Source organism: Euleptes europaea, chromosome 1 (assembly GCF_029931775.1).
Source record: "Euleptes europaea isolate rEulEur1 chromosome 1, rEulEur1.hap1, whole genome shotgun sequence".
Taxonomy (NCBI): domain Eukaryota; kingdom Metazoa; phylum Chordata; class Lepidosauria; order Squamata; family Sphaerodactylidae; genus Euleptes; species Euleptes europaea.
The window spans coordinates 57948080-57970198 of record NC_079312.1 but is presented as its reverse complement, the minus strand read 5'-3'; the positions used below and the strand labels follow the sequence as shown (position 1 = coordinate 57970198).

General features: G+C 41.7%; 1 protein-coding gene across 1 annotated transcript in view; it reads right to left on the bottom strand.

Moving 5' to 3' along the window:
* The window catches only part of EEFSEC (eukaryotic elongation factor, selenocysteine-tRNA specific), a 210495-nt gene that overhangs the window by 60740 nt on the left and 127636 nt on the right, over window positions 1–22119 (bottom strand). The window contains exon 5 of the mRNA XM_056846950.1: window positions 8515–9156. Coding sequence (XP_056702928.1) covers window positions 8515–9156 — 642 coding nt within the window. The remainder of the gene's footprint in view (window positions 1–8514; window positions 9157–22119) is intronic.

Genomic DNA, 22119 nt, shown 5'->3' with positions numbered 1-22119 from the left:
TGGTATACCTCTGGTTAGGACTGCACTGTTAGATATGCACCCTTGGTGCCTGCTCCCTACACCTTTATTATACTCTTCTGACATAAGCATCCAACCTCATATGCTTTCTGGAAGGAATCACTGGAATTTACTCTTGGGGTAGGTGTGTGTGAATGCACAGATAGAAGGAAAAACACAGAAGCCACAAAAAAACCTTTTGGGCCACCTTAATTTGATTAACCGATTCATAGCCAACAATGGCTTTCACGGTTACTTTATAACAACCAGAAATGAAATGCTCTGAAGATCATACAATTTATCTCAAGGGATGTTTAATGAACAGTGTTTTTAGATCTCAACACAACTACTCATTGCTAGGAGAAAGTTGTCTAAACCAGAGATGTACTTGTGACCCGCACTCTTTCATTAAAAAAAACCTAAATTCAATAAATGTCCATTTGAAAAGGAAATTTGAAAATCTCCAGGCCATGTTTCTGTAGCAGCACTGATGCATTAGCAGTATGCCATTCTTCTGATTTAATGTCTGGAACTTGTTCAAGTCACTGAATATGCACAACTTGCCTCATTTTTTAAGAATAAAACATGGGGCACAGTGAGCCCACGGACCAGAAGAAATCCACTTATCCCTATCTTCTCCATATAACGTGAGTTCTCTAATATATACTAGTTACTTCCATCTTCCTCACCCCCCAAGCCAGAGGCAGAGAGTGTTTCTTTTTCCAGGGCTCTTTGATCCTCAATACATGATTTTAGTGCAGCTTGGCTTTCAAGGGGGGAAAAGATTCAGCAGAATTAGCAAATAGTCACATTTCCTTTCTTCAGCCCCTTCTCCACTCACACAGAGTGCCTACCACCCTTGGCAACCTCTCTCTCTCAGGATTAGGATTACAAATAGGTCAGGCCATCACATTCACTACCGTTCTTGTCTTTTCTAAAATATACAGAGAGTCATGACCATTTCACACCTCAGGCCCTCTCTCTCACTCACAGAGACATCCATGGACAGGGTGGCCCAGCCTACTTTAATTACAGGCCCTCATCACATAGAGTTATTGGGGTTGGGGCTCAAACACTGTTCCACTTACATGCTGCCGTCATTTCGTACAATATATATAGAGACCAAGATATTTACTTGTGTGTGTGTTTCTTTCCCTTGGACACGCAGCCCATAGGATTGAACAAAACAAGAAGTTGACTTTTATTTATGATCTTAACATAACACTGAAGAAAGCAAGGTAGAAGTTAAAATGTTTCGCTCCTACTGCACTTTTTAACTGTGATCCTATTGCCGCAAGTGGGATCCTTCAGTTACACACTGACTATTTTTGGCCCACCATAAGCTGGTCCTCTCCATGGTGTCACTCAGTCAGACTTCCACCTTTTCCCCACAACTCCCCAGCTGCCAACTCCCTACTGCTGTTCTCATCTGCTGTTTTCTAACAGTCCATTCACTATCAGCTTTCATTGGTTGCTCTTAGGGAGAGGTATAACCTAGCCTATCCTTTATCGTTTCTCATGAAACAGCAAAGGGAAAAGTTACATTGCATAAACTTAGTTTTCTTTTTTTACAACGGAGTTTTGGTCACAATTCTTGAATTCAAACAAAGCTCAACTTTTGTCCTTCTCTGGCTTCTGAGCAACTGATCTGAAGATTTTACAGATGTATATCATGAATGAACAAAAAGCACAAGATCATTATTCTAACTAGTCACATGTGCAATCACTATTTTGTGAAGAAATAACACAGCCTTATTTTCCTTTCAGGGGCTGGATTTATAGGGGTAGTTTAGCCAAAATGCAAAATCATGGTTTATTTTAACCATGGTTAACTTGAGAAATCAGGAATTCACTTGCAGACAATCATTCAAGCCCTGGTTTGCTTCAAAGAAATTGCTGGTCTCGTTGTCTTTGTTCTTTCCCTGCCTCCACCACACACCCCCAACTGGTATCCCAGCCTCCACTGTGGTGGCCACAGTGCCAGGGAACAAGCCTGGCGGTCTGCATTTTCCCAGCATGTGAAACCACAGTTAGAACAACTGTACTTAATAAACCAACTCCAAACAAGGGTTTCAGACCCTGGCTTGACAAAGCCTAACAGGTGATGGTGGAGGTAGAAAAGAAAAATGCTGCTCCTATCCTTTCTCTTCTTTCAGCACAGCGAAATCCAGCCCCCCAATCTGTGTGGCTATTGGTCCATGTATGTCTCATGATTCTGGGAATCAACTTTCCTAGGGCTGTGAAAGACTGCTGGATAAAGGAGAGCAAGGGAAAGATTAACTATACAAAAACACAGAGCAGATGGCAAAGACTTGTTCTCTGCTGCTCCCAAAGGCAAATCTAGATCTAATGGGGGTAAATTACAGAAGGGTAGATTTCAGTAGAACATTAGGAGAAACTTCCAAATGGTAAGAGCAGTTCAACAATGGAACCAATTATGACAGACATCTGTCAGAGATACTTGTAGGTATCGTCAAGCATGGGGTTGAAGTAGATAACCTATAAATGTCCTTCTGATCATATGTATAATCCCAGAGTTGTCCAGATTCAATTTTCAAATCTGATCACGTAAACCTAGCTCTGTTCTTCATTTTCTTCTAAGTAAATAATCTTATAAGCACCTTTATTACTAACAAGGCAGACACTCACTAGATGACTCTTAGAGAACTTGAGAGAAATTAACGACCACTATCCAAATACCTATGCAAGCCAAAACTTTGCTTCATTCTATAGCTTAATCCAATAATATTCACAAAAAGGCCATAGGCAATTTCTATCCACAAGTATTGCCAAACTGTGTTTAGTCAGCCAAAGCAAGTAATTTTATTGTTATTTAAAAATAAAATATTAATTTTTTCCTTATGGCTGCCTTCAATGGTAAATTTTGCAACAAATTAACTAAAGCCAGGTTGATCCATATTTTGGACATCAACATTTCCTTCACTTTTCTGCCACTAACTTCTCATCTTCCATAGTTTTAAACAGGAATGGTATTTCAAATAAGAATGCCATTATCTCCACATTCCTAAGCTTTACACAATTGCTCAATTGCAAACAGAACAGCAGCCAAAAAATAAATACATCTCTTGGGCTCCTATTTTAATGTGGATTTTAACCTGGGAAAGCACCGTGCCTTTTTATTCATCGAGTGCCCTCATTGCTTGTGTTATTATCACGTTTAGCATGCCATTAGCAGCCAAGCACAACCAAGCAAACCCATGTTCTGACTTCAAAGCAGATGGAACATTAATTGTGGTAAAAGCAGGTTCTGCAAGGAAGCTCAGCTCGCTGCCAAATGCTGCTGACACTGTGCACCAACCAGAATGTTTATGTGACCGCTTTTGTATCAGAATTTAAAAGGGTGAAAGAAAACCAAGGAAAAGCATATTCATCAATTTTGCACCTCACAAGAAATGGCCTATGCAAAACATTAGCAGCAATAGGCCCAACAAGAAATTTCTGATAGACTTTGCTAATACGATACCTCAGTGACAAGCAGAAGCATTGAAAAAAGAGAAATGTGCATGTTTTCAGATACATTAGCAGCATGTGGATGTCACAAGGTAAGAGTAAAGAAGACTAGATATTGTCGAAGGCTTTCACGGTCAGAGTTCATTGGTTCTTGTCGGTTATCCAGGCTGTGTGACCGTGGTCTTGGTATTTTCTTTCCTGATGTTTCACCAGCAGCTGTGGCAGGCATCTTCAGAGGAGTAACACTGAAGGACAGTGTCTCTCAGTGTCAAGTGTGAAGGAAAGTAATATATACCGTATTTTTCGCTCCATAGAACGCACCTGACCGTAAGACGCACCTAGTTTTTAGAGGAGGAAAACAAGAAAAAATCTTGTTTTCCTCCTCTAAAATCTTGTCTTATGGAGTGAATGCCGGCTGGGCGCGTGCTCGTCAGGACGGCGCAAGCCGGCGTTCCCCACCCCGACGGCCAGCTGGGAGGCGGGCGGGGCCGCACAGAGCCAGCTGGGTGCGAGCGCGTCGGGATGGCGTGAGCCGGCGCACACGCCCAGTCGGCTCTGTGCGGCCCTGACCGCCTCCCAGCTGGCCGTCGGGGCGGGGAACCCCAGCTTGCGCTGTCCCGACGTGCACGCTCCCAGCCGGCTCTGTGCGCCCCACCTGCCTCCCAGCTGGCCATCGGGGCGGGGAACGCCGGCTCGCGCCATCCCGACGCGCACGCGCCCAGCCAGCATTCACTCCATAAGACGCACAGACATTTCCCCTCACTTTTGAGGAGGAAAAAAATGCGTCTTATGGAGCGAAAATTAAGGTAGTCAGAAAGGGGTTGGGTTTGCCTGCCACAGCTGCTGACGAAGCGTCAGGAAAGAAAATACCAAGACCACGGTCACACAGCCCGGATAACCTACAAGAACCAAAAAAGACTAGAGTTTCTCATCCTGGAGTCACACAGTGAAATATATGTATGTATGAACAACTATAACAGATGGTGAACAACTATCAGAGTACATACTATTTGGATCCGGAAATATTTAGAAAATACAGAACATGGGAAACTGCTGGAAACTTCTTAAAGCAAGTATGTAAGACTGCTGCAACAAACAAATGTAGCATCCAAACTATATTATTAAAGCAGCTATTAATTAAAATTAGCTGAACACCAATCTTGCCAAATTTGCACATACCAAAGGGGTCTGGGTATGGCTTCAGAAGAAAGCAATTCTATGTTTTTTCACTGAACAGATCAATACAAGTACGCCAGCTTGTGGAGAGCTTTCTTTCCCCCTTTTTCTACAGGTACGTTAATAATTTACAAAGGTCTCCCAACAGAGGTATAGCAACAACATTTCAGAATCTAATCTTGATTGTGTAAAACATTTCAAAACACAGGCATGCAAGAATTCACAATATATATTCAAAGTTCACCTTTCACTGTTTGAATTCATTGCAGAAGGCTTTTACCTTCACCAGACATGAAGGTGGCAGTTCTGTGTGTTTAAAAATGGAGCTGTTCCAGTCTCATAACAACAAAAAAATTAGGGCTGCTGGAAGCAAGCACCAAGAGGGTTCAGCAGCCCTCGATCCACCCAACAGACCACCACCATCTCTGTTTGGGGGACAGTTTCATGTTTAAGGGACTTAAACTGTCATCAGCAAGTGTAATTTGGTTGTCTGGAGTCGCACTCAGACTAAATTCTCTATCAGCTTAGTCAAAGCAAGATCTGAAACCATGGTTTGAAGCTGGTTTATTACCAAAAGCCGGTCTTAACTATGGTTTTGTATGATGTAGGAACATGGGGCATCCTGGTTTAATCCTGGCTTGTTCCCACGGTGCTGCACTCTATCGCAGTGCTAACAGAGATACCAGCGGGGTCTCTGCAAGGGAATTAGGGTTAAGAGGACAATGAAGCAAGCATTTGTCAAGGCAACCCAGGATTTGAACAATCTGCAAACTGGATCCTAGTTTCACAAACAGTTAAAATAAACTATAGTTTTATATTAATTCTGAACTGAACAAGAAAGGAGTAGGAAACAAATATAAGGGCTAGGCGTACTGCTCTTAATACAGATGCCAGTGGAATGCGAAATACAAATCTATTTGGCACTAGTTGTGGTTGCATCCTATTATTTTTATACATAATACGTACAAATAAAATCTTATATACAGTAATAAGCTTTGCTATTCAACACCTGATTAACCTGATCAATTAAACGGCATTGCCAAGAAGACAAGCTCCGCCCCTCTCAGAAGAAGAAGAGTTGGTTTTTATATGCCAACTTTTTCTACCACTTAAGGGAGACTCAAACCGGCTTACAATCACCTTCCCTTCCCCTCCCCACAACAGACACCCTGTGAGGTAGGTGAGAGAGCTCTGAGAGCTGAGACTAGCCCAATTCACCCAGCTGGCTTCACGTGTAGGAGTGGGGAAACCCAGTTCACCAGATTAGCCTCCGCCGCTCATGTGGAGGAGCGGGGAATCAATCCCGGTTCCCCAGATCAGACTCCACCGCTCCAAACCACTGCTCTTAACCACTACACCACACTGGCTCTCAGCCACTATACCCCTGTGTCTTCAGGCATACGTGCCCCACTCCCACCTCTCCAGTCAGCCAGCTGGGTATCTCTGACCTTTGCTAGGTTTCTGTCAGTCAGTGCTGCCATTTGTTGTCATCCTGAGGTACCTCCTCCCCGCTCAGGCAGCCTGGAGCTCTTGGGAGCCAACTCTACCTGAGGGCTCCCTGGTAGCTGGCAGTTTAAAGCTCTCCAAGGCAGTCCCCCCACCACTTTTCAGCTTTCCCAGGCAACAGGAGGGAGGGAGGGGGGAGGACAAAGGACCACCAGCTCCCCTGCAATTTTGGTGCCATTGGGAAATAATGGAGCCAAATAATATCAGAATCCCCCAAAAAATCTGGATCCAAACACTAAACAGGTATTTGGAACCCAAATAACCAAGAACACCAATGTTTTTCAGCTCCATCATATCCAGATCTGAAAAATACTGATTTTTTCTGAGGTGCCTAGTCTCCATTCTTTCAGACAGTTCAGAATTAGAACTAAATGGTCAATACATACTAAAACCTTTGTCCCCAAGAATATAATAAGCATTCAGAAAGGTTAAAAAATCATATCAAATCATCACAGAATTGTTTTGTTAAATTCCTTTTGTAAATTCCCTTTGGTAAATTGTATCATGTAAAACAGGCCTTAGTCATTACGCTACACCAGCTTCACTGAGAGCATCGAATGTCTGTAAGAGTCACATAGGGTTCCCTCTGCAATGTGCAGAGCTATATTAGAGTTTTTTACTTAATGGAAATGAAGTGTTCTCAAAATATTCGCAAAATGTTCTCAAAAGTGTTCTTGATATTCATGTGTTCCTACACAGGACAAATGAAGACATCCAATAACGTCAGACTCTAAATTTTTGTGAGGTGCTGGAAATGTTGATAAAAGATGACTGCTATAGTACCAGGTGAAGAGGTGGCTGAGGGTACTGAAAGTTGCAAAGACTCTATGCTAACCCCCTACTACTACCTAATGTAACTACTAGAGCTGTTATTTCTGGCTAATATGACCAGAGAAAGCAGCTGAGCATACAAAACAAAACCATCTTCATTGTTCGGTGAGCACCACCATGTCTCTAACAGCCACTCTAACAGCCAGCAAAACCAGCAGAGAACCAGGCACTTTGCAGGAGGCAATGAGAGACAATGGTTTGAATGAAAACTAACTGGAATAACAACCAACCATCCATGAATGATTGCCCGACACAATGTTTTTTCCAAGGTGTAAAAGAGAGGGATTTGTATGAAATTTTAGCAGTAAAACTGAAAAATTTGGACCTCTCATATTAATTGGCCAAATTTTGTCACTGAACTCTGCAATGAAACTGGCAAACTGAAAATTCTTGCTGCAATCATTGCCCTCTTCATTCTCACTGATCACAGAAATTATTAAATTACCCCCTCAGAAGAATTTTCTAAAGGGAATATTGATCCCTCATAGAAGTAAAATATAAATTGCCATATCATTTAGTGTTTCTCATATACTGAGAGGGGGATGGTAGCCACTGACTTCCTCCCTAGACAAAGAAAATGCAGTTTTCTTCCATTAATGCCAGGAATAGACACTGTAAATTCATTATTCTAATCTCCAGACATCCATCAGCATCAGGGTAGGTCCATCTGAATCAGTACTTCTATTAGTCTGGATATTTTTTTAAGTACTGAGTAGTTTTGTCATCCATTTGTTAATTTGTAATTATCTCCAAAAGGTCTATTTAAGATCAGACACAAACTAAGTACAACCTAATGAGAGCCAGCACGGTGTAGTGATTAAGAGTAGTGGGCTCTAATCTGAAGAACCAGGTTTGATTCCCCACTCCTCCAGATGAGCGGCGGATGCTAATCTGGTGAACCAGGTTGGTTTCCCCACTCCTACACATTTGCCAGCTGGGTGACCTTGGCTACTCACAGCTCTCTTAGAGCTCTCTCAGCCCCACCTACCTCACAGGGTGTCTGTTGTGGGGAGGGGAAGGGAAGGTGGTTGTAAACCAGTTTGATTCTTCCTTAAGTGGTAGAGAAAGTTGGCATATAAAAACCAACTCTTTTTCTTCTTCTAATATCATGAACCATACAGAATGGAAGAGCTGTATATTCCCATGATGCCTTCAGATACCAAACTCTACAGAAGGAAGTTTCCAGCAAACAGAAAAAATGTTGGCAGCAGTGTTTCCTCTACTATTCTGCATACCAGTCTTCAAGATGAATTTCCTGAACGAAACATTTCCTATTTTAAATCCTATTTGAGATGCTATTTGAAATACCTTCAGACTTCAACTAAGACATTCTCACTGTCCTCTTATTTCCAATTTCATTTTCCCTATTACCAGAGTTTTGGGTTCCAGATTTATATGATTTGTCCCCTTCCTAATGTTGGTTTAACTGCTTAAATCCTTCCTCTCTTAGGTTTCCCTCATAGCTTCCTTTTGTCTAATTAAAGCTTTTTCTTTTCTTTTTTACAGTCCAGCAGCTTTATGGGATGAACTTACCCGTTCCACTTGTCCATCCTTATGTTTCAGCTTGTAAACTTTCAGCTTTGGAAGACACGTTTCCATGTAATTTTTGTCTTCCATCCCTTCCAGGAGTACCCCATGAAATGCCAATCTGCAAGTGTTTGCATGAATATCTGTATCCAGCTTTGAACCAATCACAAGACACAACTTAGGACAAGTAACTGGTTTTTCAAACTCCAGTAAGGCCCACTGTTGTTTTGGGAGCTGTCTTTCCCCTGTTTGGTCATTCTCCTTGTTTTCCTCTGAAGATTTGGAGTCTTTGGAAAGATACTCCTCTTGATAAAGATATTCTTTTCCAAAATCAAAATCATTCTCCAGGGGTTCTTTGCTGAAGTCATCAGGAGCTGGGCTGAAGAACATTACTCTCCCCATAACAGTTTCATGACCAACTGTGATGTGAAACTTCGCCTTGGTCTGAAGAGCGCCTCGGAAATATGAGATTTTGCTTAAAGAGATGATAGCAGCATGAATTGTTTGGAGAGATTCAGGTGTACAGATGAGACCACGTTCCAAAAGCTTTGGATCAAACTGGGTGACACAGATGCCTACCCTGTCACCTTGCATGGCATATGTCACTGGAGTATGGAACATCTGCATGGACTTGACTTTCTTTGTCACCTATTTATGGGGAGGAAATGTAAGAAAATTAGTCACATTCATGTTATTAATTCAACTAATGCAATCCTTAGACATCAACATACTGCTCTTCCATAGAGATTCACAAATATAATGACTTGAGAAAACCTACCCTCTTGTCTAAATGATTGTCTTCTCCCAGGATTTCTTTTCAGTTGTTGTGAACCTTTGCACTAGAAAATTACTACAAGAAATTACTCGTTTGGATTTAATATATCTGGCAGTACCTGTAAAGAATCAGTGGATCTTCTTATCTGCATTAACACATTAGTTGACTATCCTTTAGAAGTACAACTAATAGTGCTATTTATTGCAGAGTCAGCCCACCCTAAGACCACTGATTTAAATGTGCCTAGACTGGAGTAACTATCCACAGGATTGCACTTTAAGGTACGCTATAGCAACCTTGGAATAACAAAAATTACTTTAGTGTTGCCCTTCTTTTTCTTATTATGTCTCATATGCATTTGCCACAGTCTCTTGAGTTAGGCTGGCCTATCACTTATTCTGATGGGTAAGGACTGCCTTTCACAAAGAGATCCTGATAAATGTAAGGATGTCTCAAAATACTGCAGGGTGCGTAATATCTACACATAGCAATAGCTATTAATGCATTAAAACAGTACATAGAGCACGTTTAGTTTTCTTAAACAGATTTGTTTAAATAATTTTTCTCCCAATCAACAGGAAAACATATGACATACTAAAGCGTGTTCATATTTGTTTGACCATCTGGCTCCCTGTCATCCTATGTACCTCCATCCTCCTATTCTCTTAGTTCTCGTCTGTCAATTCTGCTACTTTAACATTTACAAAAAGTAAGCTCTAATTCTGACAAATTTGCTACCAATAAGACTTTACCATAATGGTTTGGTTGTGCTCAAAGCTATGCCCACTGTTCATGGATATAGTCTATTTACTGTCATCCATATTATATGAGAAAATGTAAACAGTTTTAAAAAACCTGGAGTTTGACACTAATAAGCTTAGAATTGTATCCGTTATTTCACTTCACAAAGTTCTCAAGCTGGAAGAAAAGAATAAAATAAGCTTTTCAAAAGATCAGAATTGGTTCTGCTTCATTAGACCAAGCCAGTTTAGTTTAATATGGGTTCATACTGTATAGTTTTTCTTTTTGTTCTTCAATTTATCCTTTGAGAAGATTTTTTTCAAGCTTATTCATTAGCTATGTGTGCTTGCCAATTTCTCTCACTATTCTAACCAATACGGAGAGATCTGTAGCATCTTAATATTTTACAAGAACTTGTATCATTTCAGACTGTGGAACCTATGCACTGTTTCATACAATACAGCAGTAATTATTTTACACAATACTTCTTCCATTCTCCAAAAGCTTGCAGATTATCAGCTGTGTTACCCTAGACAGATAATAGACCTAAATATATATATGATGAATTAAAATTCAGTCTCTTGTTTATATTTGAAAGAGTTTGCTCCACCACCTATTATGTTTGTGTGTGTGTGTGTGTGCCATCAAGTCACAGGCTGACATGGTGACCCCATAGGGTTTTCATGGCAAGAGACGTTTGGAGGTACTGGTGGTCACCTTACAAGCCATACAAAGGTGTTTCATTTGTTGAAATCAACGGCAATCATACTTTGGAATAGAGTAGTACAACACACTGAAACAAAAAACCTTACTTCAAACATTTCAAAAGACCTTTTATGATTCAAGTAATTCACTTGAAACAATGTGTTTGAACTGACTGTCAATTCTTTGTACTCTGAACTTACTGGATGTGAGAAGAAAATCAAGAATATAAATGAAAGTTACCACTACCCATACAAACCTAACAAGCACTATATACAACATATTATCAGTTTACGGCGTTTATTACCCTGTTCACTTCACTGTTTTCTTATGATGTAATACCATTTTTCTTCATATCCACGCTCTGGATCATGCTCATTCAGAGTTCAGTAATCCTAGTCCTCATTATACATCTCCTCATATTGTTGCTATCAAACTACACTGCTAGATGATTCTTCATATGGAATTTTTCAAAGTACACTTAGTTATTCACTTTGACTCTTGGGGAGAAAGGCAGACTATAAATATAGTAAATAAACAAACAAGCCCCAAAAAGAGAAGCACGGAGTAAAGCTTAACCTCCTCTCCACTAGCACTGCTATGTTATGCTTCTTCGATTCTCTTCCTCACACATCTGAATTGTGTTGATGAAAAAAGCCCATCTCAAAACACAGACGTAACCCACTCTGAGTCCTCATGACATTGTAGACAAAAACTAAAACTATACACTTCCACACTGGAGACATGAATGGCTTAGTGGCGGTGCTTCATTCCTGTGCCAGAAGCCTTGCCTGTCACAAGAGGCTTTGGAGGAGTCCTTTCTATCAGGGGAGTCTCCTTGCACCACAGCAAAGTATTATTGACACCACAATGAAGCCACACAATCCAATCCAGTGTTAACAACTAAAATAACATTGCATTTCAACTGAAGAGCAGAAAAGCATCTAGAAGAATGGTTTTGAGAATTCTTTTAAAAAATTTTAACACTTTCAACGTCAAAGGTATTTATTACGGTCCATGACCAGCAAATATCTTCATAAAAAGTGAATTCAGCACTGTATCAGAAAAAAAAAGTGGAGCGGCTGAGATACGACAGTTAAAGTGATGGTAAAAAACAGAAAATTCACAGCTAAGTTATAACAGAGTAGACTGGCAGGTATCACATCAATATACGTATCCTGAGAATTGTTCTTTAAATAGAAATACATTTTTACTGTCTTCTTGAGTTCAAGAGGTTTATGGAGAAAAGACTTAGATGTATTTGTAATACTGAAATATTATTTTTAATTACATTTATATACCACTATTCCTATACAGAACTCAAGGAAGCATTCATGGTCTTCACTATGCCCCATTTTATTCTTACTATAACTTTATAACATATTTTGGATGAAAGACAACATCAAGTGAATGTCACGGCTAAGGTTTGGATTTTAACCTAGGTTTCCCAGTGAACGTCCAACACAAATCATTATAATGCAGCAGCTCTCAGAAAACCACATCAACATGTCCACTGCTGATACCTTTGTAATTTCACTTGTATTCAGTTTGGATAAGTAATAAGTAACGCAGTATACTTTTAAAAGCATACTTCTAACACTCTCAGTGTTCTGAATTCCCAGTTTCATGCCAAACAAAGCCCCCCCCCCCCAAAAAAATAAACATGACACATCAATTTTGGGCAGTCACTGTCAACAAAGTGAATCTGCCCAACACCAATCAAGCAGCAGCTTCAAGTTCATTGAGACCAATCAGTAAGCAACATTAGATTCATCAAGAAATAAACATTTTCAGACATCACAAACTCTACTTTAGAGAGCAGTTTCATGTTTAAGAAAGGGGTGGCATCTTGTAATGCCTAAAAATAAACGAGGAAAGAATGTTCAATATTTTTATCTGAATGATCTCATTAATGCTTCTAGGAATTATGTGAAAAGGGTTAGGAGGAGGAGGAGAAGCACTGGGGAAATCCATGTGTTCATATACAGACTGAAAAAAAATGCAAAAGGAGAGATAAATTAAAAGCACCTAAACTGTTCAGGCCCTTAAGATAAACAAATGTGTTCAATATAAGAACCTGTTATTTGAAGACCAAAGGAAAAGACCACTAAGATTTTCAAAGCAGTTTAACTAATAGAAAACAGCAAACAAAAATTCCACTAATGGCTTTCCCCCCTGATACAATGAAGCTTCTTTTCCTTTATTTATCCAACTTTCATTAAGTTATCGCTTCTCCATATGCCAAAGCTCTTAGCTTTTCAGATAAGAATCCAAAAATCCTCCTACCTCCAGAGATGTGACTGCACCTTACTGATACAAGAGATAAAGCAACATAGCTCTTCCAATAATAGGTAGAACCACAGTAAATACAGAACACTAAGAAATTATAATAAAATGGAAAATAGAAAAAAAATTATAACACATACAGTGAAAAACATCCTTGTAATCAAAAAGTGTAAAAAGAGCCTTGGCTACTTACCGTGAAGGCTTCTTCTGCTCAGAGGGACGAAGGGCATCTTCATTATGGGTGTTTCCTTTTCCTCTTATCTCGGGAGGCAGGAACCAAATATTTAAATTTTTCTGACCTCTGAGGGTAAACGCCCCCTTGTGATCAGTTAAAGACTTTCCGAGCCTTATATATTTAAGATAGACTGAAGAAACATGTTAGTTATAATTCTATACAAGAAATAAGTTCCTAATAAACATTAACGATGATCCTTTAGGATAACTATAAGTCATGAACCAACAAACAGCGTTTAACTTGAATTGAATGTCAACTGGAAGTTAAATGTAACCATGATTACCTGTAATTTTATTTTATTTGTTTTATTTATATTTTACTGACGTCTGGGCGGGCAAGATGCCCTTCGTCCCTCTGAGCAGAAGAAGCCTTCACAGTAAGTAGCCAAGGCTCTTTCTCGCTCAGAGGGAGAAGGGCATCTTCATTATGGAACATACAAGAGCTGTCCCCCGCCCTTGGGAGGGTTAGACGTCCTGAAGTATACTTTGTCGTACTCGTCTGCCTAAGGCGGCATCTGCTGACAAGTATAGATCTAATTTGTAGTGTCTCACAAATGTGGACACCGAGGACCAAGTTGCGGCCTTACATATCTCTTCCATAAAGCATGGCAGTCGAAGGCTGCTGAAGTAGCCGCACTTCTTCCCAAGTGGGTAGTAACGCCCGCAGGAGCAGGTAGGTTACTTATTCTATAAGCCTGTGTTATGTATAAAGTGATGGTCCTACTAATGGATGCCTTGGACATATTCTTGCCCTTGTCAGGTGGTGAGATATGAACGAATAAGGAGTCAGAGTTCCTAATAATTTTAGTAAGATAAATGTAAACAGGTAGTGCCCTTCTTAGGTCTAGCTAGTGCCAGGCCTTCTCCTTAGGATTCTTGGGGTTAGTGCAGAAGATGTAAGCACTATGTCCTGCTCCCTGTGAAACTTGCAGCTACATTTTGTCCTATCTCAGTGATTGGTTCGAATGGTAGTTGTGTGAGTGCTGTCAAAGCTGTGTGCAGGCTCTAGTTGTGAACCTGTGTCTAACAGGAGGAGCTAAATAACTGACGCCCCTTAAAAAGGCTTTTATGTGATGGTGTTTGGTTAAGCGGTATCCAGATACCTTGGGTACTATGGTAGCTATAGATGCCAGTTGCCTTTGTAGAGTGCAGGTAGCTAGCCCTAAGCTCTGTCCCTCCTGATGGCTTCCTTGTTGTCAATATGGTAGTGACGGCCACCGGGCTATAACCTAGGGCTATAAGTCATCTCCTTTCAGTGCCCATGTGGTCAGTTTGTACCACCCTGGATTGGGATGGCATATTGGGTCTTGTAGAGGGAGATCTTGTCTGTCTGGAAGTCTCCAATGGTTCTGTATGGACATCTGAATTATAGATGGGAACCACGGTCGTCGCAGCCAATATGGAGCTATGAATCTGACTGATGCTTTTTGAAGTCGTACCTTTCTCAATACCCTTGGAGGGAGGGGGGAAACCCGTACAATAGGTCGTGTGGCCCTGGTGACATTAAGAGGTCCATTTGTTCCGCCCCCTGTTGACGGTACATGGAATAGTACCTTGGCAGCTGGTGGATGATGCTGGATGCAAACAGATGAATCTGTGGCGTGCCGAATCTCTGAGTAATAAGTTGAAAGACCTCTGGATGTAGAGACCATTCTGCCTCGCTGATGTCCTGTCTGCTGAGCCAGTCTGCTTGTATGTTGACTGTGCCCTGAATATGTTCCGCTGATTTTGATGAGAGGTTGGACTCGGCCCAAGGAAAAATGTAGTCGCTTCTGAGGATCGTCCTGATTTCTAGGGCACTGATGTGAAGATTCTGTTCTTGATGGTCCAATGTTGCTTGAGCCATTGTCCCTTGAGTGTGGCTTCCCAACCTGATAGACACGCGTCCGTGAAGATTTGAATTGGTGTTGGACGGAGACACCAACTTCCTTTCGTCAAATTCTGAATTCTGAGACTGAAACCATCATACTAGTCTTGATCTGACTTCCTCGGTCAGGATGAGATTTCTGTCACCTCTTCCTTGGTATGTCTCTTTGGTACGGCCTTAAGAACCATTGAAGAGGTCTTGCTTGTAAGCGTGCCCCTTGAACTGCGGGAATGCATGCAGACATGTGACCCTTCAGTTTGGTCAGGGACATTAGAGAAGGCGACCGGGAATTAATCGCTTTCTTTGCTAGAGATGAAATGTTGTGGATTTTTGTCCACTGGAAGGTATAAGGAGTTTGTCAGTGTGTCTATGTCCATCCCCCATCTCTCTCAATCGTTGGGATGGAACTAAGTGGGTCTTTCTGAAGTTGATTATGACCCGAGGAGGAGGGGCGATGATAACCCGAATCGTAAGGCCCTGAATTGGAAGAGGTGACCCTTGTACGGGAACCGAAGGAAATAACAATGTGCCGGGTGTATTAGAATGTAAGAAAATGCTTTTCCCTGAGGACCTGTGTGACTGACTTTAGTGTCTCCATCCTGAAGCGCTTTAATGGGATAATCTGTTCAGAAACTTGAGGTCTAGGATGGCTTTCCATCCGCCGCCTTTGTTGGGAACAGTAAAGAATACTGAATAGACTCCCAATGTATGCTCTAATGGTGAGACTGGCTCCATCGCCTTGATGTCTAAGAGGCCTCTGAAGTTCTATGGACTTTTTTTGGGGGGGGGAATGTTGGAGATATTACTAGTCGATGTGAAGGAGTGTAAGAAAAACTATCTGATAGCCTTGTGAGATAATGTTTGTGACCCAGAGGCCTGGTTGGGAGGTGACCACTGACGGTGTAATAGGCTGAGCCTGCCTTCCACTGACTGGTGGCTGGCGTCACTGTTTGGTTGGGCGGTCGGGTTTATCCCCTTTATTGCCCTGGAAGGTGGAGGATTTTGGAGATTTATTGAATCGTCCTCCTTTACTAAAGGAGCTGCGATTCTGGTTCCGGTGGTTTCTAGGTTGATCAGGTCTGTATCTTTGAAGTATGTGGTATGCACGAAAGGACATAGAGGGAGTGATCCCTTGGATTCCTTGCGTAGAAACTTGTCTTTGGTCTCCACTGATATGGGGACCAAATTGTCTCCAAGCAAGTTCTTTCCCTGATACAGGAAGCCCATAATAACCAATTTTGATCTATATACTCCGCTTGCCAGGGGCGTACCCAGAGAGCCTTTCTGGCAGCTGAGGCTGTGGCTAGTGTTCTAGCTGCATATGACATGTTATCTAAGGAGGAATCAGCTAGAAAGAATACCACTCTCGAAAACATGGATGACATGGTATCTAAGGTAGAATCAGCTGGAAGGATACCACTCTCAAAAAAACATGGATGCCCTTCTGGCATCTGATGCTGCGGCTAGTGTCCTAGCTGCATATGGCATGGTATCGAAGTTCGAATCAGTTAGAAAGAATACCACTCTCAAAAAACATGGGTACTCCTGTAAAGGCGTTTCTTTCTTCCTGTGGAAAAAGTTGATATAACTTCCTAGTCCAAATTATTGCCGCTCTGTATACTAGGGCAGATGTGATAGAAGCGCTTGATAGTGAGTGCCAAGGCCTCTGAGCATTTATGCCTGCTAACTCTGCCTTCCTATCTGTAGGGTCCCTAATCATGGCAAGGCCATGTAACAAGGTTGAAGGAGTGAAGGCAGTGACAGGTGATTCTACTGAAGGCACTTTTAGAATTTTAGAAGCACCGATAAACCAAATATAAAGGCTTCCTAGAGGCTGTGGAGCATTGTATGGGTGCCATTGGTTTCTCCCGCTCTGCTTTCAACAGAGTTAGAAATAATCAAGCGCTGGCACAAACCTATCTGGAGTCTTTTCTCCCACTCTGAGTCCTCTGAGAGATCAAGAGTAGCTAGGTTTTTATGCCAATGCAGAAGGAAATCTTCTGCGTTAAATACTATAGACAGTCTGGGTACCAATTGGCAATTTTGTGACCGTGAATTAGCTTTCAGCGCTGCTTAGGCTGGCCAGCACGTACTCTCTTGGTACTACTTGGACTGGTGATCGGCTCACCAGGATCTCAGGCAGAGGTCTTCCACATCACCTACTACCAGAATTGGCCCTCTGCATGCCAATCCGACGCTCTGCCGCTGAGCCACAGCCGTTCCCCTGCTTTGGCTGATATTCTGCCCTTTTAGCAATCAGATTACTGTTTGTGGTGCTGGAGGGTGTGATCCCTACGATCCCTGTATGGATGGGGCAGGATAAGGAGGTTGTACTGCCCTTAAGCCATCTGAGAAGGCGTTTTTAATCAGGGCGGAGAGCTCTGCTCTTACAGGAGTAAAACAGGCTGCATCTATGAGGGGGGGGGCGAAGTCACCTTACCGGCAGTCGATGTCTCCGTTGATGCTTCCCGTCCTTGAATAATAATAGGCGAGCCGCCTGAGGACGGAGCATTGCGAGGCAAAAAGGCGAGCCGCCAGCCTCCTTCATTTTCCCCGTTTGTGCAGTGTGGGAGAAGTGGCTATAGCCGCTGTGTTCTCCTGGCTGCTTCCCATCCTTGAATAACAATAGGCGAGCCGCCTAAGGACGGAGCACGGCGGGCGAGGCAAAAAGGCGAGCCGCCAGCCTCCTTCATTTCCCCCGTTCATGCTGTGTGGGAGGAGCGGCTACCGCCGCTGTTTTCTCCCGGCCGCTTTCTGTTGCGATCTGGCAGTCGCGTCTTTCAGGCGCGGCAGAGCAGCGTGCGTTTTGCAGCAGGCATTTGGCGCACTTGTTAGCGGTCGAGCCAAGCCGTTTGTACTTGCCTGCGCCGTTCTTGCCGCTTTTGCCTTTCCCTTTTGAGTTTTGGTCCTCAGGTCACCAGAGTGACTGTCCGAGGGTTCATCTAATTGTAGTGGTAAGGCCACTAGCAGGCTAGGGTCTAAATTGGCAGGCGCTATATAGCTGTCCTGATGCCGATCCGCCATTTTTTTTTTTTTTTTGGCGGGAAAAGACCCTTCTGAGGAGAATAGGCAGAAAATTAAGACAGTAAATAGAATTGAGTAGTAGATTAGTTAGGTTAAGTTTAGGTTTGTTAAAATAAGAATATTTTTAGGTCTAATAAGTAAGGTTAAGGTTTCTCTATTATTTCTGTAGCAGAGAGCTGCTACAGGGCGTTTACCCTCAGAGGTCAGAAAAATTTAAATATTTGGTTCCTGCCTCCCGAGATAAGAGGAAAAGGAAACACCCATAATGAAGATGCCCTTCTCCCTCTGAGCGAGAACAGGCTTGGTTACCATAACCTAAGCATTACTATAGGATACAATGCTCTTCTGTTAAAATGATTCCCATTTATTTCAGTGCAAAAGTACACTACATTCTCGGGCCAGAATAATCCAGTGGTGGAGAAGAAAACCACATGCAAAGGTAGAATCTTGTTTTCCTGCCAACAAGAGACAAGCCACTTAAACTACAGATCATCTTTTTACCAACAGAGATTACAAAGGAGTAAAACAATGAAGAGCAAGCTACACACTAAAATCTTCCACACAAGCACCTACATTCTTGACATAGTGTTTATTCAACAAACATGATTCATGGAGAATACCAATGCCTATTAACCAAGCAAAGGAAAAAATCATTCAGATCACTTATTTGATCTTGCATTGCTGGATAGCATTAATGCTGTAGTGTTGTGATATATTTAATGCCAGCTCTTAAATACATCAGCACTTGCACTAGAGTTCTAGAAAGCCAGAAACAAAATTCGGTAAAAATTTGACCTTCTGTTTCAAAATAAGCTTCTGCTCTGGTAGTCATGAATAAAAGATTGCAAATGTGACAAGAGAATTATTGGTATGGTATTATCTTTTTGGCTCTGCAGACAGCATAGGCCATTAACTCTGAGAGATGTATCAAGTGTGCCATACATCTCAGTGGGACGTTACATCCCAAGATTGAACATATCCACTATTCAGAGGGATCCTAGGAAAACACATCACAAATTACTTGAGCACAGAAGCAACAAAAAGCATATGCCTGTTATATGCAATGGTCAAGGCATTCCAGATGCTTGGGTGTGTATATACCCCCTTTTTTGCTTTGTTCCATCACATTTATTTTAATTTAGAAAATTTATCTCTCTCAACAATATAAAAACAATAAAATCAATTTAATAAAAAGATAAGCAGGGACAGTGTGTAAATGCAAAGGGTGTACGGAACAGAGCAACGTTAAAAACACATGACCTGAAAGTTAACCTTGTATATTTTACCTGGATGTATTTTAAATCATTTCATTAAGATACCTAATGGAAAGAACTCTCATACATATGGGCAAGTGGGGCTTCCCTCCCTATGCATTTCCTAAGCATATTTGATAATTTCTTAGGAGCATCTATAGCTCTCATCACTATGAAATATAAAAAGTGATAACATATGCTATTAATAGACAGTACTAATCTCTTGCCATTTAGGGCCAAACCAAATAGACATTGTGAATTCTGTATCTGGATGGTTGTTTCAGGTGAGAAAAATTGAGTAGAATGGGAGGGTTAAGTCCCCTCTCCCCACAAATCATGGACCCAATCTATATCAGGCCCCTGCACTCCTGAGAATTAACTTAAATATCAATATGATCTCCAAACATAGAACTCCCAGCTCATATCAGGTTTGGCCTTTAACTGACCTAGACTATATTTAACAGCAAGCTTTTCAACTTGTGACTCTCACTTTTTCTGTCTCCAAAATCTCACTCTACCAAATTTGGGAAGGTGATACAGTCTACAAGAGTACAACATGTTTCAAATTGAAGACTCTCTAATCAATAAATATTACAGTTGATATAATGTTTCTTAATGTATAACAGCCCTAACCTGAATAGCCCATGCTATTCTTGATCTTGTCAGATCTCAGAAGCTAAGCAGGGTCAACCCTGGCAAGTATTTGGATGGGAGACCTCCAAGGAATACCAGGGTCATGACACAGAAACAGGCAACAGCAAACCACCTCTGAACATCTCACCTTGAAAACCCCACAAGGGGTCACCATAAGTCAGACGTGACTTGACAGCAAAACAAACACCTGTATAATAGAAAGACTCTAGATTTCTGGGAACAAAGTTGAGATTCTTCCTGTTCTGTGTTCATTTTATACCGACTATTTTCAAAGAAGACGAAGAGTTGTTTTTTATATGCCGACTTTCTCTACCACTTAAGAGAGACTCAAACCGGTTTACAATCACCTTCCCTTCCCCACAACAGACACCCTGTGAGGTAGGTGCCATCCCTTGTGTGTGCTCTCTGTCTTTTCTGTTTGTTTAGACCTCCCTCCACTAAACATACTAACACGTTTTTAAAATATAGCTGCACTTAAAACAGATAATGAGGAGGAAGTGGTAAGTGGTAAGAAGAAGAAGAGTTGGTTTTTATATGCCAACTTTCTCTACCACTTAAGGGAGACTCAAACCGGTTTACAATCACCTTCCCTTCCCCACAACAGACACCCTGTGAGGTGGGCGGGGCTGAGAGAGCTCTTAATAGAACTGTGACTAGCCCAAGATCACCCAGCTGGCTCCATGTGTAGGAGTGGGGAAACCAATCCGGTTCACCAGATTATCCTCCGCGGCTCATTTGGAGGAGTGGAGAATCAGAGTCCACCACTCCAAACCACTGCTCTTAACCACTACACCACACTGGCTCACAGCCCAGTTATCATCATCACTATTACATGGGTCAACTGGAAACCTCCTTGAACCAAGAGGAAAGGGGGATATACACATATTAATAAATAAATAAACCTTCTTCTGGAAAGTAGATCCCAAGGAACTCTTTACCTTGGATATGATCTGGAGGAGCTTGCACACACATACTGTTGCATCTTTGGGAGTTATTTGAATAGGTTCCCCTGAAGCAACCCTTATCACTAGACACTCAAATGGGGGGAACACACTGATATGACCACCTTTTATGGAAGTGTGCCATCCCTTGTGTGTGCTCTCTGTCTTTCTGTTTGTTTAGACATCTCTCCACTAAACATACAAACACGTTTTTAAAATATAGCTGCACTTAAAACAGAGAATGAGAAGGAAGTGGTAACCAACTAAAAATCATCAAATAACTCCAACAGTCATATCGACTGCATCTCTGAATTGCATCTACAATCAGGAGTATTTAGCATTGTTTTAAAGGTCGTTCATTCAGGATTGTTACACATAAGAAAAGCCCTCCTGGATCAGAGCAGGGGTCCATCTAGTCCAACATCCTGTTTCACAAAGTTGCACAGAGTATGAGGGCTCCCCCAATGTTGCCTCCTATTAATTTCATTTAAAACACCTTTCACCCAAACAGTATCTGAAAGTTAACTACCTCTGAATATGGAGGTTCCCTTTATTCACCATGGTTAGAAGCCATTGATGGACCTAACCTAATCCCCAAATTATATTTACATAGACAGCTAACCCGAGGAGGTAGGGCTTAGCATTCTCCTTCTTGAGACACTCTCAGATCCTACTATTACGAATCTGTTAGTATTCTGCATTCCCGTTTCCAAACCAGAAATAATTATTATTAATGGCAAGGGATGTGATTGATGATTATATTATTGGCACAAGTGGGGGACCACCCCCCAAAGGCTTCCTGTCCCCCATTATTTCCTCTTTCCTAAAAAAAACCCCATAGGCTCTTCCCTTTTCCTGCTGCCTTCTTTCCTTCCCATTTCTCAGCCAACTTACCTTTATCTGTTCCCCCATCTTCAGCTTTCCTTCCTTCCCTCCCCCGGCAGCCTTCACACAGGAAAACTACTGTCAAGTTGCACAGTGGTTGGCAGCACAGGGCCAGCCCCGGTTGTATGGTGCCAGCTGCCAGGCCCAGTTTATTTACTGATTTATTCAATTCAATTTATACCCCACCCTTTTCTGGCAGGCCGGCCTCATGGCCACCTTACAGCATAACAAAAAAATCAATAAATTTAA